Raw genomic sequence first — 18,783 nt, forward strand, 5'->3', positions numbered from 1 at the left:
ATTAGCGTTCGAATGACTATAGCAGGGGTTCTTCGGGACTAAGCGCCCTTTACTATTGGCCCAGTTTGGCTGCACATTGTAAGGAAACAGTGACTGAATTTGGTAACGTAAAAGCGCTCCTTACGTCGCTCTTATACCTAAACGCATTTCCGCGTATTATAATTAACTTCAAAGCCAAATTCTCCCAAGAATACAAAAGACTACAGCTTAGCCGCCCAGAATGAGCAGCGTTGAAGTGCGAAAAGGTAATGGTGACAACCAGGATAGGCACGGAGAGGCGCTAACTTTCATTGAATTCTATTGAATTTTATTGCTTGATTGTGTGCACGGGAATGGCAACAGAAGCCGCTGAAAGAGGCAACCACCACGGCACGCATAACTCGGCACAAATGCACAACCGCTGAAAGCTTTAAAGCCAGAAAGAGCGATGTTGAATGCGGAAGCAATGTTCGGCAAGCTCCCCAGCCCTGTCATGGCGAAAAGTGTCATGCCTTGTATCTACACAAAAATACGTAATTTGCAAAGTTAGCACATTGAATAGTTATGAAAGTTTAAATGATCATGTAAATGTAGATGATTGGTAGCTTTCAAGCGATCAGGAACAACTTAAAGCAAAAAAATAATATAAGACCATGCCCATATAGCGCTCGTTATAAGCTTATAGTAGGGGTGGGCCAATTGAAACCTGGAGGTGGGTCGACATGAAATTTGGAGGTGGAGCAACTGAAATTTCGGTTAGGGCGAACTTAAAATTGGTGAGTGGGCCGACTTGAAATTTGTGGGTGGACCAACTTGAAATGTGGATTGGGCCACCTTAAATTAGGGGGTGGGCCAACATGAAATTCGGACAGGGGCAAAATTAAATTTGCGGCTAGGCCAACTTTAAATTTGAACTTGAGCCAACTAAAATTTGGGGGTGGGCCAAGTTTAAACTTGGGGGTGGGAAAAATTAAATTAGGGGTGGCAAACTCGAAATTTTCATGGAGGCAGAACATAAATTTGTGGGTGGGGCAACCTGAAATTTGGATGTGGGCCAAATGAAATTTGGGGGCGGGTAAACTTGAAATTTTGGGTAGGGTCAACTTAAACTTGAGGGTTGGCGAAGATCAAATCTGGAGGTGGGCCAACTTGAAATTTAGGGGGAGGCCAACTTAAATTTCGGGGTGGGTTCACTTGAAAGTTGGAAGTGCGCCAACTTAAATTTACAGATGGGTCAACTTGAAGTTGGGGGGTGGGGAGTGACCCAATTGAAAGTTGGGGGGCAACTTACATTAGGCGGTGGGCCAACTTTAAGTTTTTTCGGGCTGGGCCTAATTGACATTTGGGGTTGGCACAAGAAAATGTGGGGTTGGACCAACTTTAAATTTAGGGGTGGACCTACTTAAATTTCGGGGTGGTCAAACTTCAAATGTGGTGTGAGCCGACTTGATATTTCGGGGTGGCCCAATGTCCAATTGAACGTTGCTGAGCATCCGTCGAGTTATGAGCGCCTCGTTGGCAAGTGAGCGTGTTGAGACGCATGGCTCGTTTTCATTGGGCCTTATCAGGGCCTTACCTCACAGAGAGCAAGGTAGCTGCACGTCGTCGCTGCGCTACCCACTGACATCGCCGATGCCATAGACGACTTGCTAGCGGGCACGTCTTCGGCCACAGCATACGACGACCTGACACGCATGGTCCTGCAGTACCTCGAGCCATGGCAACAGAGTGGGCTTCTACAGCTCTTCTCCGAGGAACTCGGCGACCAACGAGCGTCACAATTCCTGCACCGGTTACGTCAGCTACTGGGTGGCCACTCCCCAAACGAGAGCCAGCTTCCAATTTTGCGCAAGCTGTTCTTGCAGCTCCTCCCGCAGTCCACGCACGTGGTGCTCGAGGGTTCCGACGAGACGAGTCTCGATCGGCTGGTTGCACTCGGTGACCGCATATACGACTGCTCGTCTGCATCACAGCTACCTATCACCGCTGCCAGAATCTCAAAGTCAGGAGACCGACTCTCGCATTTGGAGGGAGCAGTCGAACGCTTTACCAGGGCGCCGGAGAAGCTGACGACGGGTGGCAACATTGGCGACCAACTTCGGCGCAACCATTCGCCTTCACAGTCTCGCAGCGCACCTAGGGACTCGCCGCGCCAGTTGTGCTGGTACAATCGTCGCTTTCGCGAACAAGCAAGTCGCTGCACCCAGCCCTGTTCTTAGACGGAAACGCACTGGCCAGTCGCTAATGGCGTCATGCGACATCGGCCCTCATACAAGCCGCTTATTCTTCGTAGTCAACCGCATCACCGGCACCTGCCTCCTCGTCGACACCGGGGCCGAGCTCTCTATCGTTCCCGCCACTGCCGCAAATTGCCAACGCGGCAAGACCGCAACCACGCGCCGCGCGGTGAACAACACTGCCATCGCGTCGTATGGGCTCCGGTCAATAACGATGGACGTCGGATTCCGGCGCTTGCACAGGTGTGTGTTTGTGATTGCCGACGTCTGCTTTGCCATACGCGGACTTACTCAGCCATTTGAACCTACATGTGAGTGTTCGCGATCGGCGCTTAAATGATAACCTCACATCCCTCGCTGTACTTGGCCTGCAGTCCAACCTTACCTCATCTGGCATCCCTACGTTTCGGCCGGTCTCAACGTACGACAAGACACTTGCTGAGTATCCGCAACTCACGACGCCCCGAAACGATGCGCTGCCCGTGAAACACAAGTTGACGCATCATATCACCACCACCGGCCCACCTGTCGCCACACGGCCACGGAGGGCCTCTGGACGGAGGGGGGAAGTCGCCCACCGTGAGTTCGAACACATGCTTCCGCTCGGTGTTTCGTCCTCCTCCAGCAATTGGTCTTCTCCTCTCCATCTGGTTCCGAAGCAGGACAGTGGTGACCGGTGGCCTTGCCGTGATTACAGAGCTTTGAATATCATCACTACTCCGGATCATTATCGCCGTCCCCACATACATGACTTCGGCGCTCGTCTCGCAGGAACGAAAATACACAGCAAGATCGATTTAATGAGAGCATATCACCGAATTTATGTCGAGCACAGTGACATTCCGAATACAGCAATCACTACTCCATTTGGCCCTGTTTGAGTTTCTCCGTATGCTTTTGCGGTTTGAAGAATGAGGCGCAAACTTTTCGAAGGTTAGACTTCCGTTCATTTTCGATCGTCTACCTTGACGACATTCTCATTGCAAGTCGCGCAGACGAAGAGCACAATGACAACCTTCGCCTTCTATTTGAGCAACTGGATGAACACGGCCTAGTCCTAAAGTCCCAGAAATGCCTTTTCGGAGTTTAAATCCTAGATTTTCTCGGCCATCACATTTCACCCCAAGGCATCAAGCCACTGGAATCGCGGGTGCAGGCAGTCGAGAACTTCCCCTCTCCAACCTCCTTCAGAAAGTCGCGCGAGTTTTTGGTGCTCATACATTCTCACAGGTGCTTCATACCATCCTGTGCGCAAGTTCTTAAGCCACTTACCGACCTGCTGCGTCCTGACTAAAAAAAACCGCCTACCTTCCACTGGTCCTCGGAGCTCGAACACTCCTTCTAGGAAGCCAAACGCGGTTGCCTACTGCAGTGTTGCTGATTCATCCGTTTCCCGACGCCCCAACTCGCCTTATGAGGTTGCAGCATACTACAGCAGTACGATGGCACAGACTGGAGGCAGCTGAGTTTCTTCTGAAAGTGCCTCAAACCCAGAGAAGCTCGCTATAGCACCTTCGGGATGGATATGTTGGTCATCTATTGCACTGTCAAGCATTTCCGCTTTTTCTTGAAGGCTACAACTTTTACATACTGACCGACTACAAGCAGTTCACCTTCGTTTTCGAGAACAACCGTTCCTAGTACTCAGAATGGGAGCTTCGACAACTTTCCTTTATCTCCAAATTTTCTACGGACATCCGCTATATTTCTGGGACCGAAAATCAGGCGGCTGATGCACTGTCGCTGATCGGCGTTGTGCCTGCTAGCTCTGCGGATCTGCAAGCTCTAGCCTCCGCCCAGCAAAAGCGAACCCTAGCTGCACCAACTGCGGGAAAAAAGGTCGTCACTCCAGCTTGCGGAGGAGCCGCTTCCCTACACAACAACATTGGTCGCGAGCGGCAAATCGCATGCGACACAGCGACGCATCGCTCCTCGCCCGTTCGTGCCCCATCAGTTTCGGCGGCCATTATTCGATTCACTGCACGGGCTAAGTCATCCCGGCATCAGAGCGACACAGTGGCTTATCACAGACCACTTCATAGGGCCAGGGATCAACAAAGATGTTCGAAGCTGGGCAAGAAGCTGCCAAGCCTGCCAAGGCGTGAAAGTGACCCGGCACACGCGTTCAGCGGTGCAGCCGTTTCAACCCCCAGAGAGCCGTTTCGATCCCGTGCATTTTGATTTGGTGGGGCCTCTTCCGCCCTAGCATGGTTTCAGGTTCCTTCTAGCATTTGTCGAGTGGTACTCAAGATGGCAGTGGCAGAAGCATTTGTTGCTACACGGGTATAGTGGTACGGTTGCCCTTTGCGAATACTACTGACCGAGGCTGACAATTCCAAAGCTCGCTTTTTTCTGCACTGGTGAGAGTGCTCGGCACACACCTGCATAACACCACGGCTTACCACCCACAGAGCCACGGCATGGTCGAGCGTCTCCACCGACAACTGAAGGCGTCATTCACCGCCACGATCGACAGACAGCACTGGGTGGAAAGGCTACCCCTAGTACTACTGGGGCTGCGAACAGCCATCAAGAATGACCTCGGAGTCAGCACTGTCGAGATGCTCTATGGATCAGCAATCCGCGTTCCAGGCCAGTTTTTCGGCGCCGAGTAAGGAATTCCGCCAGGGGCGGCGGCGCAGCACTTAGAGAGGCTACATTCCTGGTTCGACCAGCTTCGACCTGCACCTCCCCGTATCTCCCGCGAGCAGCCTGTGTTTAGTTTTTCGACAATTGAAACAACCGCGCACGTCTTTCTGCGGCGCGACTCTATCAAGCCACCGGTGGCTCCTTCCTATGAAAGCCCCTTTTGTGTGGCTTCGCATTCAGAGAAAACCTTGAAGATTGATTTACGCGGCAAAGAAGCGACAGTGTCGGGCGATCACGTGAAACACGCCAACCTTGAACGTTAACGCTTCACTCCTCCCGCCATTCACACCTAAGCCTCCGGCATTCTTGGGTAGGAGCCTTTGCAGCGACCACTTTAACTGTGAGTTGTAACCCGCATCGGTAAAATCCAGTTAACTCGCCTGGCCTCCACGTGAGAATCATTGCCCCCTGCTCTTTCTTGACATTTTATTTATTTATTTATTTCACAATACTGTCAATACCGATAGGGATTATTACAGGAGTGGGCATATGGTCATCATAAAAGTACAATATGAGCAAAATAACACTGAACAAACAAGAAGTTAGCATATAAAACATAAACACTTACATTCAATGAGTAACACAATGGTCTGCACACAATTGCTCTTGCAAAAAAAAAATTAAGTTGTGATGGGGACTGTTCCTTCTAAATGATTTGTAAATGTTTCTAACGTGGGCCGGGCAGTAACAGCAGGGTTAAATCAGTCCGACTCTCGCACAGCTCGCGGAAAGAATGAAAAGAAAAAATATTGTTATCACGAAGAAATTCTTCTACAGTGAAAGCGTGCTTATGCCGAGTTGGTCTGGTGTGTTTGTGCTTTACAAAGGCGGCGGGATCCAACTTCAGTGCACTGTGTAATACTAAGTAAAGGAACGTTAATCGTTGAAACTTAGCTCGAATTTCGAGCGTAGCGAAGCCTGCGCGAGAAAGAAGTTCGGTTGGTGAATCTGTGCGTTTAAAACGATTATAGATAAATCGGACTGCTTTTCTTTTTATGCGTTCGAGTGTATAAATGTGGTTTTTGGTATGTAGAAACTACTATGTTGGCATGTTCGAGTGCCGGTCTGATAAGAGTGACGTAAGCAAGCTGCTTTGCTGGCTGGTAGAATGCGATAAGGTGCGTTTGAGGTATAACAGCTTGTTTAGGGCTTTTTTAGCTACGTACTGTATGTGCGTATTCCAGCTGAGGTCGGATGAGATGATATCCAACCTCAGCTACATGTAAGGCATGTAAGGTTGGGATGGATGGACGGAAGTTATGAGCGTCCCCTTTGAAACGGGGTACCGGGCTGCGCCACCAAGCTCTTATATTATTGCCTAATGTCATACCTATATTAAAAAAAGAAAGAAAGCCCCCGATGAATTATACTAACTAAAATTTCTGAACCTCTCTTGAACCCCTATTGCCTGAACCCCACCCAGTGGCCCAGGCTGATGGGAAGGTGGTTAGGTATAGGGTGGTCCTTTATGAAAGGGAACACGCGAGCGCGTGGCCTGTGCTCTGTGGAGGCTGCTTAGAGCACCAGCAACAGACAACTGGATGGATGGATGGATGGATGGATGGATGGATGGATGGATGGATGGATGGATGGATGGATGGATGGATGGATGGATGGATGGATGGATGGATGGATGTTATGAGCGTCCCCTTTGGAACCTGGTGGTAGGATGGATGGATGGATGGATAAATGGATGGATGGACGGGTGGATGGATGGATGGATGAATGGATGGATGGATGGATGGATGGATGGATGGATGGATGGATGGATGGATGGATGGATGGATGGATGGATGGATGGATGTTATGAGCGTCCCCTTTGGAACCTGGTGGTGGGTTGCGCCACCAACCTCTTACTATTATACTGCCTAATGTCCTACCTAGGTTAAACAATAAAAAAGAAAAAACACTATGAACTCCCACAACCAAATTTTCTCATCCCCTATTGCGAATTGTGCTTTTGTATGTCTCCGTTTTTTGTCGTTTCCCTACTTCCACCAATCTTCCAATCGCCGCTTACTAATCTCTACTGCGGACCTAGTTACTTACCCCCTGTTCTCGCTGAACCCAAGGGCTTCAAGGAGGCCAGAGATGCCTAAAACGACCACTGGGCAGATATTTTCTCATTCTAGTAAAACATGCTCCATCGTTTCCCTGGCTTTACCGCCGCAAGCACATGCTTCTTCATTCTTATATCACGTTTTATAAGTGCTAGTTCTAAGGCATCTTGATCTCGCTTCGAAAAGTATTGAGCTTCCCTTTGGGTTATCATAAATTGTCTCTTTCCTGAGTTCGTTTTTTCCTTTGAAGTAGTTACTCATAGCAGGTTTCTTTTCCATTGCTGCCACTGAAGAGATTATCTAAGCCTTTCTGACTTTCCGGCTGATGTTTTTGTTGCCGGGTAGCTCACCATACAGGTCGCACACTTGCTGGTAAGCTTCCTAGTTATTTTCCTCCACTGTGAATTAATGCTTTTTCTGTGCAAATACCTGAAAACCCTCACAGCCCATTTACATTCTTCCATATTGCTCAGTCGCTCTTCATAATCAATTTTACGGTGAGCTTCCCTCACTTCAAGGCTTGTCTAGCCCATATCCCGCACAGCTTCATTTGTAGTCTACCCGTGAGCGCCCAATGCGAGGCGTCCCCCTGACCTCTGGTTGCCATTGAGTACTGACTGTACCCTTGATTTTAAGCAAACAACCGCATTTCCAAAAGTAAGTCCTGGAACCAATGCAATTTTCCATATACCCCGGAGCACCTTGTACCTCTTGCCTCCCCATAGCGCTCTGTGTTTCATTGTGGCTGCATTTCTCTTTCCCTTTACTGTTATAATTCTTTTCCTGTGTTTCCACATATCTATTGCCTCCGTTTATCCATATACCAAGGTATTTATGTTCTTTTACGCGAGGTATCTCCTGGTCCTGCATTGTAGCTGTCAGCGGTTTTCTTTGAGTACCACAATATCAGATTTTTTAGCCCTAAATTCCAGACCTAATTCTCGCCTTCGGGATCAACCGGATCAAGAGGGTGTTGCCAGCGTCTGCGATTGGTACGCTTTCCCTTACTTAGTTTCCGGTGGCTGGTCGGAACTCGCGGCGGCATGCAACGGAAGGTTGACAATGGTGCTAAAACAGATCCTCAGCAAGGAAGAGTTGGCAGAGCGAGGTCGTAAACGTGCCAAAAGTGCTCGAAAACTTTACACGACCACGCAAAGAGCTTTATCGGAGGCAAATAAGCCCATGCTCTCCGGCAGGCGCGAGTAGCCGGTTCCCGAGCGATCGGTGGCAGCCATCTTTTATTCCTTTTGGAACAGGGCAGCCTGTGGCCATTCAGAAAAGAAGTTTCGTTTTGTTCGGCATCTGAAGGCATCGTTAGCGCGTACAAGTCACTTTGACGCGTGAGTTTCTGCATTTTTGTGACGTCGCGTGACAGGCAGGTGAAGTGGGTGCAGCCCTAAAACCTTTGACCAATAGCCGAGGTCTAATGACGAAAAGGCTTCGAATCGGAAATGACTATATTTCTTTTGTTCGGTCCAACTATGCATAATCAGTGTGTACACGTCATATCATACGGGGCGCTATCGCGGTATCCATGACGTCGCGTGACAGACGGGTGAAGTAGGGGTGGTCCAAAAAAGTTTTTGACCAATAGGAGAGGGCTGATTGCAGAATTGGAAAAGAAAATTTCGGAATATCTTTACGTTATAGCGCCCCATATTTGTTATTTGTCCAGCATTCAAATTTGGACTGGCCATTTTCCGCTACTTGCTCTCTTTCCCAACTACATATTCCATTTTCAAAAAGATGCGTTTATGTCCACTCCGTAGGCTGCAATACCCTCCCTCGTCAATGTTCATTTCTCTCAACTTGTCATGAATACAGACTGGGATACATAGCGCAAAAAATTACACAGGGACAAGCAGAACACAGGACGAGCGCCTGTGTTCTGCTTGTCCCTGTGTCATTTTTTGCGCTATGTATCCCAGTCCGTATGTATCCCACCAACACGCCCAAACTTCTTCCCTGCTAAATTGTCATTAATTCCTTCTGTCATCAGACTGTAATCAATGGTCGATTACCGGTATCCCGCTTCCCACGTGTTCTGCCCGTCACACTTAGGCCCTGTATTCACAATAACGATGTTATGCCGCTCGCCAAGATCGAGCATTGACTTGAAATTGTTGTCGGTATAGGCATCTAGATGCTGTATTATGGATGCATTCATGTCGCCTAGCAGGATAATTTCGGCATCATTCCCGAAACCCTTAATATCAGCACTTAGGCATTCCAGTGGATCTTGATTCTTCTCTGTGCAATTATTTCCGGTCCATAAATACGTTACGCCCAGCCAAGTTTTCGTTCCACTCATTGCACCAGATAACCAAATATGCTCTTGACATATTGAATTTGCGCTTCTCCATGTGGCTCCCTCATGGATGTTCATTCCTACTCCGCCTCCATTTCTTTCGGATTTAGTTCTGTTACACCGTTCCCAAACATAATTCTTAATCACTAGTGGCTCGTCTGAGTTTGTGAGGTACGTTTCTGTAACCGCATACACCCCTATTTGTTCTCTATTTACCTTCTCCGCAATCTCTGCTCAATTTTCCTTTCTTCTGCCGCCCTGCATGTTTATGTAGCCTATTGCATGACGAGCTCTCTTTCTTCCTTTCCTCCTTTTTCTGTTACTGACGGCGATGCTATACTGAGGTTCCCTTAGGGGACCTTCTTGATTGCTACCTACTCTGGCCTCCTGAGTGCCTGTGTCCCCCTAAAAAAGCAACAGCGCGACCAGCAAGTCGCCAGCCCACTTCTCGTGTAAGCTTGTAATTGAAATTGAACCCGTCTCATAGAAAACCACCACATCTTCTCACTTCCCTGTTTATTTCGACAGCCTCGAAGCCTTTCTCTCAGCTCATTTTCCATATCGCCTCATTAGCAGCCACTACGGCTCTTTGTATGTGACTGTCACGTATAGGCACCTCCGGCACCTCGCACACCGCTCGCGCAAGTCGTCTACCCTGTTCGCCAAGCACTGGGCTAGTCCTGTCCCTTTACTGTTAAGGGCGTCATTTAGCCCACCTGTTACTTGGACAAAGTTGCATCCCTGGGCATTTTCCACCAACTTTGCCTTTGCGCGCATAATGACAGAACCCAATGTCCGCCCTGAAAATGTTCCTACGACCGCTATTTTATCACATTTTAGCCTCTCCACAATTCATTCTGAGCACCCAGCCACCTTTGAGTTCTCGGCGATAATCACCCTTTCACTCTCTCCAACTGCCGAGGCCTCCCCCTGCTTCCCTTTGTCACACATTTCCGGGTGATTCGGACTTGACATGGGGCATCGACCCCTGCGTTCCGTGTTTTCCTTTGTGGCCGCATCGAGGCAGGTGCAGCTCTTTCCAGCTAACCACTCCCCACGTTGCACGCATTTCACGTGCTTTGTTGACACTCCCTCTCCTGTCACGTCAGCAGACTGCGTTCCATTGTCACGACCATTTTCGTTCACGATGGCGGCCCTGTTCAGGTTTTCCTCAGCTGCTTGAAGTCGTTTTTCCGGCGCCTTCCGTGCATCACGCTCAAAATTTAGCTCATTTTTGTGGTCTTCGACCTATTTTATAAGCCCATGCTGGAAATCCTCCATTTTCTTTTGCCTAGAATCGCCATCACAGTGTCTGCCGATTGACTCGACTTCTTCTGCATTCCCATCCTTCCCCTGGTCTACCTTGAGGGGACCTTCTTTCTTGCCATGTGTTGCACTTAACTCTTCGTAATGCAAACACCGAAGCTTTCAAAGCACGGGCTTTGTAGAAAAGGCCCATACGCTCACAATCTAAATCCTTAAAAGGCCGCAAAATAATTAACAATGTTTGAGAAGGTATGACACGTGTTCTCACTTGTTCAAGCAAGCAGCCACGCTCTCACGGTTCTACCACAGCAATATTACCTATAACAATGCGCACACATGCTAAAACCGTAATATTTAATAGTGTTGCCAATTCCAAAATAATGTTCAAAGGCTATAACGACTCGCCGTCCAACACGGTTCCAGGTGTTGAACACGTGATGCGAAAGCACGCTATGGCTGTCTTTTAAAATCAAATATACACAACGCACATCCGCGCACACAAAAAATACAGAAAAATAAAGCTAGCCAATTATTACTTGAAGGCAAAAAGCAATCAGTAAATTAAAAACAGAAGCAACCTCAAAGCGTGCACACAAAAATTATGTTTTCGTCGCCACCACGGAACCCTGGAAAAATACGGGTGGCTGCCCGACAGGGGCGCCACCACGAACACTCGGAAAACCTGTTTTACCGTGGAATAAATCCAGTCGCCCAGTCTACTTTCGTTCTCAACCTGTCAAAACTTGTACTACTTTCCTCCGCTAAACCGAGCTCCCAACAAATGAATTAGCATCCGAGAATCGTTTGTCACTGTCAACTTTGCATTTGTTCATATTGGACCTTGCATTCTGGTCAAGTCACGAACCAACCAGCCAGGAAATACGTACGCTGTTGCACTTTTATATTGTTTTGTCACTCACAAGCCGCATTTTTTTTGCCCTGCTGTTATTGTTAAATTTTATCGCGCTTCTTTTTTTTTCTTCAACGTCTTCTCTTACAAATTGTTTGCCATGCAACTTAGTTGTTACTTATTCAATTGTTTGCTTATGATTCTTGGGAGTTTTAGTAATATAATGCATTTTGTGTTTTTCATCCCTCATACTCATTCACATACAGTTTTTCGTATTTGTTATATGTTATTATATTTTGCTTTTTTCAACCTTGAGACTGTTAATATTGTTCAGTGTCATTCTATCCCTCCTCACTTTGTTCCCGTATATTGCGCTATGTTTCAACTACAAAGGCTTTAAGTTTGTAAAGTGAAATTGTATAGAAAATAATGGTGGGTGCGTTAGCCGACAAATGCAAATTCATGCTGTTTGTGAAATTCATTCTGCAAATTTAAACGGAGCTAATGTATGCGCATTTAATGTCCCGAGAAATAGATCAACTCAACTAGCATTCTATTATTTCTTCGTCTTCGAGATGGTCCCGAATTTCGTTTTGTTTGCATGTCTTTAATGTTAGTTCTGTGCCGACGTTTTCCAGGTCACAGGTAGGGTTCGCGTGGGTACAAGCACCCTGCAAAGGTCCTACGGGCTTCGCGTTAAGGAGAAGTATTGCGCCCGGGTTCCGTGAGTGTGTTCGCAACCCGTGCATTTGCAGGTTTTGAGGTCGACGGCGACTGCAGCCCCTTGGACAAGATCAGGCAGTGCATGGCACAACCGCTAGATGTGTTCTTCGCAGCCGGGAGCACAGCCACTGCTTGCAGGTGAGACGCATGCTGTCCTCCGTCTGCGATAGCACCCGCATAAGGTCGTCCAATGCCGACAGTGCAAACCTATAACCGCGCGAGAACATTTTCCTCGCAGTCGGTTGCTGTACTCATCATCATCATCAGGCAGGGCAAAGGCCTCTCCCATACTTCTCCAACAACCCCGGTCATGTACTAATTGTGGCCATGTCGTCCCTGCAAACTTCTTAATCGCATCCGCCCACCTAACTTTCTGCCGCCCTCTGCTACGCTTCCCTTCCCTTGTAATCCAGTCCGTAGCCCTTAATGACCAGCGGTTATCTTCCCTCCTCATTACATGTCATACCCATGCCTCCCCCCCCATTTCCTTTTCTTGATTTCAACTAAGATGTCATTAACTCGCGTTTGTTCCCTCACCCAATCTGCTCTTTTCTTATCCGTTAACGTTACACCCATCATTCTTCTTTCCATAGCTCGTTGCGTCGTCCTCAATTTAAGTAGAACCCTTTTCGTAAGCCTCCAGGTTTCTGCCCCTAGATGAGTACTGGTAAGACGCAGCTATTATACACTTTTCTCTTGAGGGATAATGGCAACTTGCTGTTCATGATCTGAGAATGCCTGCCAAACGCACCCCAGCCCATTCTTATTCTTCTGATTATTTCCGTCTCATGATCCGGATTCGCCGTCACTATACCTACCCTAAGTACATGTATTCCCTTACCATTTCCAGTGCCTCGCTACCTATCGTAAACTGCTGTTCTCTTCCGAGACTGTTAAACATCACTTTCTGTACTGATGATAATCAATTAGAAATACAATTTCTTTTCTCACATGGCTACCACTTGAATCGATCATTATCCCTTGACGCCTTGCCACATTGTTTATCCACGGCTCGGTAATCGTGACTATGGGGCTCATTCTCACTCACATTTGAGAAGTATTCACTGACACCATAATGAAGGCCGACATTTCGGAAAGTGTCCGCCTTCCTTTAACTAGCAACATATTTGACTGAGAAAAATTGTTAAGGTTGTGGGAGACGCAGCAGTCCCCTGCATGTATCACCACCAGAAAACGTCGGTAGCGTTAAGCTTAGCCTACGTTCAAGCAAGCCTGAGCAACTGGTCTGAGTGGTCACGCCAACCTAGACGCCACCATTTGTATAGTGACGCACCATAGAAAAAGCCCCATACTTCGTGTGTATTCAGATCCCTTATTTAAATTGCTGCGAACAGCAGTCTCCTCGTAATATTGAGAAGCATATCGCGGTAATTCTTTCTGATCTTTGAGAGAACCCCCGCCTCACCAGAAAAGCTTCTGAAAACTCCTGCACAGTACGAGAAGCATGCTGCTTGTCGGTTGCATGCAGTAAACGCCAACTGTTCGCCGCAGAGGCGTAGCCAGACATTTCGCTCGGGGGGGGGGGGGGGGGGTTCTGACGTTCGAGCTCGGCCTGCACCTTATAGAATTTGTTGAGGGATCAAGTACATCAATGATAACTGCATTGACATAGCCAAAACTGCTGCAAACGAATTCTTGAGCATACATGTAAAATATGTAATTTTTCATAAAAGAATATGTTCGTATGTCGCAAAAAACTGCGCCACAAATAACTCTTATCAATGCTTCCACCTTTTTTGTCTATTTAAAAAGAAATATCACACGAACTTTAGAACTATATGAGTTCAAGATCAGCAAAGCAGTACATGCCGGTGATATGAAAAACGTGAAGGCCATGAAATGAACAAGTTGAGTACAGATACTTCGATGAAGCTTTGTAATTCAAGAACCTTCTTCACATTTTTGTACATATGCAATGACCAGGGGAAAATATCAATGACGCTGTCCTTCATTCCAATGTATTGCGCAGAAACAACTGTCACCGGTCGTGTATTCTGAGTAATTGCACCAAATTATAGTCGCAACAGAGAGCATATATCAAAAGCGAAAGTTCTGCAATATATACCTTGGAAATCCGAAGATACCAAGTAATCTACAAATACGAAGATACAGCTTGATAAAAGGAAAAAATGTGTCACTGGAAACAAAGTTCACTGCATGCACACACAAAAGCTCGGAACAAGATATTTAAATTTATGTATACGTCTCTAATAAATCTACGTATATAAAGAAATCACGTTATATAATGCATCAAACAAGGCAAACAAACATGTTGCGCAACTACACATTCACAGATCACAGAATCCTAAGGCCCGCCCCCCATACCTCCTACGCTTTCACTCACACCTACAGCATGCGGCACGCGGTGACGATGTTATCGCCCTTGAAGTTGGATGGAAAAGCGTGAAAAGATGCAACGATCTAGATAACTGATAATTTATTGACATTTCGGCTCCCCATACGAGAGCCTTGCTTACAATAAAACCCATAACAGAGATACAACGTATTTAAGTACGTTGCAGTACGTGACGCAAGCAGCAAGTGTACACCGTTGGAAGTGTCCTGTCATTTCTATTCAGCGTGTCCGCCATGGCCTGTATGGGGAAAAATTACAGATGAAGACATGACGCAAGTTTGTGCACGTGCCCAGTCAATATTGTGGTCTGTAATATTCACATGTTCAGCAAGGGTACTCGCGAGGCCACGTGCCGTATATTGACGTCATGCTCATGCTGTTTCACACGTTTCTTGAAGTCGCCTTTCTCGTCGATATACTTGTAATCACAGTTCTCGTACGTTATGGCGTAGGCTACGCTGGGGAAATTTTCCTGTGGCAATTTGTCTTTTACGTTTACTAAAACGTTTCTTAACCCCGGCAGTCCCCAGCGTTTCAGTCCCGAGCAGCTGCGAAGCAACTGACCAAGGCGGCAGTCAGACCTGCGACGCAGCAGAGGGTGCTAAGAATCCCTGGTTCCGGACAGGCCGCCATTGGAATCTGAACCTGGCAACGTGTAACGCTAGAACTTTATCTAGTGAGGCGAGTCTAGCAGTGCTATTGGAGGAATTAGAGGGCAGTAAATGCGATATGATGGGGCTCAGCGAAGTTAGGAGGACAAATGAAGCATATACAGTGCTAAAATGCGGGCATGTCCTGTGTTACCGGGGTTTAGCGTAGAGACGAGAACTAGGAGTCGGGTTCCTGATTAATAAGAATATTGCTATACAGGAATTCTAGGGCATTAACGAGAGGGTGGCAAGTCTTGTTGTGAAACTTAATCACAGGTACAAATTGAAGGTCGTGCAGGTGTACGCCCCTACATCCAGTCATGATGACCAAGAAGTCGAAAGCTTCTATGAAGACGTCGAATCGGTGATGGGTAAAGTCAAAACAAAATACACTGTACTGATGGGCGACTTCAATGCCAAGGTAGGCAAGAAGCAGGCTGGAGACAAAGCAGTGGGGGAATATGACATAGGCACTAGGAATAGCAGGGGAGAGTTATTAGTAGACTTTGCAGATCAGAATAATATGCGGATAATGAATACCTTCTTCCGCAAGCGGGAGAGCCGAAAGTGGACGTGGAGGAGCCCGAATGGCGAGACTAGAAATGAAATAGACTTTATACTCTGCGCTAACCCTGGCATCATACAAAATGTGGACGTGCTCGGCAAAGTGCGCTGCAGTGACCATAGGAAAGTAAGAACTCGAATTAGCCTAGACTTGAGAAGGGAACGGAAGAAACTGGAACATAAGAAACCGATCAATGAGTTAGCGGTAAGAGGTATATTAGAAGAATTCCGGATCAAGCTACAGAACTGGTATGCGGCGTTAACTCAGGAAGAGGACCTTAGCGTTGGAGATATGAACGACAGTCTTGTGGGCATCATTAAGGAGTGTGCAATGGAAGTCGGTGGTAACTCCGTTCGACAGAATGCCAGTAAGCTAACGCAGGAGGCGAAAGATCTGAAGACGAAACGCAAATGTATGAAAGCCTCGGACCCTACAGCTAGAATAGAAGTGGCAGAACTTTCGAAGTTAATGAACAAGTGTAAGACAGCTGACATATGGAAGTATAATATGGATAGAGTTGAACATGCTTTCAGAAACGGAGGAAGCCTAAAAGCAGCCAAGAAGAAACTAGGAATAGCCAAGAATCAGATGTATGCGTTAAGAGATAAAGCCGGCAATATCATTACTAATATGGATGAGATAGTTCAAGTAGCTGAGGAGTTCTATAGAGATTTGTACAGTACCAGTGGCACCCCCGATGATAATGGAAGAGAGAATAGTCTAGAGGAATTGGAAATCCCACAAGTAACGCCGGAAGAAGTAAAGAAAGCCTTGGGAGCTATGCAAAGGAAGAAGGCAGCTGGTGAGGATCAGGTAATAGCAGATTTGTTGAAGGATGGTGGGCAGATAGTTCTACAAAACTGGCCACTCTCTATATGCAATGCCTCAGAACTTTGAGCGTACCGGAATCTTGGAAGAACGCTAACATAATCCTAATCCCTAAGAAGGGAGACGCCAAGGACTTGAAAATTATAGGCCGATCAGCTTACTGTCCGTTGCCTACAAAGTATTTACTAAAATAATCGCAAATAGAATCGGGAACACTTTAGACTTCTGTCAACCAAAGACCAGGCTCGATTCCGTAAAGGCTACTCAACAATAGACAATATTCACACTATCAATCAGGTGATAGAAAAATGTGCGGAATATAACCAACCTTTATATATAGCTTTCATTCATTACAAGAAAGCGTTTGATTCTGTCGAAACCTCAGCAGTCATGGAGGCATTACGGAATTGTAGACGAGCCCTATGTAAATACTGAAAGATATCTATAGCCGCTCCACAGCCACCGTAGTCCTCCATAAAGAAAGCAACAAAATCCCAATAAAGAAAAGCGTCAGGCAGGGAGATACAATCTCTCCAATGCTATTCACAGCGTGTTTACAGGAGGTATTCAGAGACCTGGATTGGGAAGAATGGGGGATAAGAGTTAATGGAGAATACCTTAGTAACTTGCGATTCGCTGATGATATTGCCTTGCTTAGTAACTCAGGGAACTAATTGCAATGCATGCTCACTGCCCTGGAAAGGCAAAGCAGAAGGGTGGGTCTAAAAATTAATCTACAAAAAACTAAAGTAATGTTTAACAGCCGCAATGAGCTAACGCAATGAGCTATGGAAAGAAGAATGATAGGTGTAACGTTAAGGGATAAGAAAAGAGCAGATTGGCAGAGGGAATAAACGCGAGTTAATGACATCTTAGTTGAAATCAAGAAAAAGAAATGGGGGGCATGGGCAGGACATGTAATGAGGGGGGAAGATAACCGATGGTCATTAAGAGTTACGAACTGGATTCCAAGGGAAGGGAAGCGTAGCAGGGGACGGCAGAAAGTGAGGTGGGCGGATGAGATTAAGAAGTTTGCAGGGACAACATGGCCACAATTAGTACACGACCGGGGTAGTTGGAGAAGTATGGGAGAGGCCTTTGCCCTGCAGTAGGCGTAACCAGGCTGATGATGATGATGATGAAAACGTTTCTTAGTTTGCGGGTTGGCACATGCGCAATTTGGCGTCCGCCCTGCGCATGGTACAAGCGATGGTCTCACTTGTGCCAGGGACATATGGAATGGTAGCTCACTTAATTCTTCGGAGATGACGTAGAACGCTGTTTTTCCTGGAGTGACACTCAGGAGTGACACGAGGACAAAAAGACGGTTTGTAGCCGCAGGTTCTTAAATCTTCACAGATGCTCCCAATATCACGCATGCAGTCCTCCTGTTTTGTGCATATTGTTTTTGCTGGCTGCAACAGAGTAGCAAGAACAGACCTTTTGTGTGAAAGCGCATGTACCGAGTTAAAATTAAATTAGGGAGTTTACGTGCCAAAACCACTTTCTTATTATGAGGCACGCCGTAGTGGGGGACTCCGGAAATTTTGACCACCTGGGGTTCTTTAACGTTCACCTAAATCTAAGTACACGGGTGTTTTCGCCCCCATCAAAATGCGGCCGCCGTGGCCGGGATTCGGTCCCGCGACCTTGTGCTCAGCAGCCCAACATCATAGCCACTGAGCAACCTCGGCGGGTCTGTACCGAGTTAAAATGCAAGTACCGGCCTGTATGTGTGGGCTTCCTGCAGACGTAGAAAGAAAGGCCAAAATCACCGCGCTTGACAATAACATCAAGAAACGGTATAGACAACTGTATGCTTCCTCCTATCCCACTACCGACCCATCCCCCCTTCTTGCCCTCTGTGCAACGCGCCGAAAGCAAACCTCACCCGTATACTCCTGCCCTGCCCGGCTTCTCCTCCCCCCGGCGGGCCGGTACCACTCCAAACCTGGGAGGACTGGGAGACCTCACTACACTCCACGGACCCGGCAAAGCAGAAGATCGCCGCCAACCGGGCTGCCAGTGTCATGGACATGTTAAACATGAACGTTTGAGTGCAGTGGGGTCGTGCGGGGACCCAGGGGGCCTGGGAGGTCCCAAATTCCTTTGCAAAATAAAGTTTTTTCCTCCTCCTCCTCCTCCTCTTGCTCGACAGTAAACTGTATCGCCTGTTCCATGCTGTTAATACGAGCAGTGAAGGTAGCGAAATCATCCTTGCGAAATATGCAGAAGCAGTAATCTACATATCCCAGGAAAACCTTTGGAGAAGGGACAAAAGATGCAAACAC

The 18,783-nt window shown here is 47.3% G+C and overlaps 1 protein-coding gene across 2 annotated transcripts in view; it reads left to right on the plus strand.

Annotated features, from left to right (window-relative positions):
• The window catches only part of LOC142571194 (uncharacterized), an 84,393-nt gene that overhangs the window by 19,658 nt on the left and 45,952 nt on the right, over positions 1-18,783 (plus strand). For both annotated transcript variants that reach the window (XM_075679464.1, XM_075679465.1), the window contains exon 4: positions 12,105-12,210. In XM_075679464.1, coding sequence (XP_075535579.1) covers positions 12,105-12,210 — 106 coding nt within the window. The remainder of the gene's footprint in view (positions 1-12,104; positions 12,211-18,783) is intronic.

Source organism: Dermacentor variabilis, chromosome 2, assembly GCF_050947875.1.
Source record: "Dermacentor variabilis isolate Ectoservices chromosome 2, ASM5094787v1, whole genome shotgun sequence".
In the NCBI taxonomy this organism is placed as follows: domain Eukaryota; kingdom Metazoa; phylum Arthropoda; class Arachnida; order Ixodida; family Ixodidae; genus Dermacentor; species Dermacentor variabilis.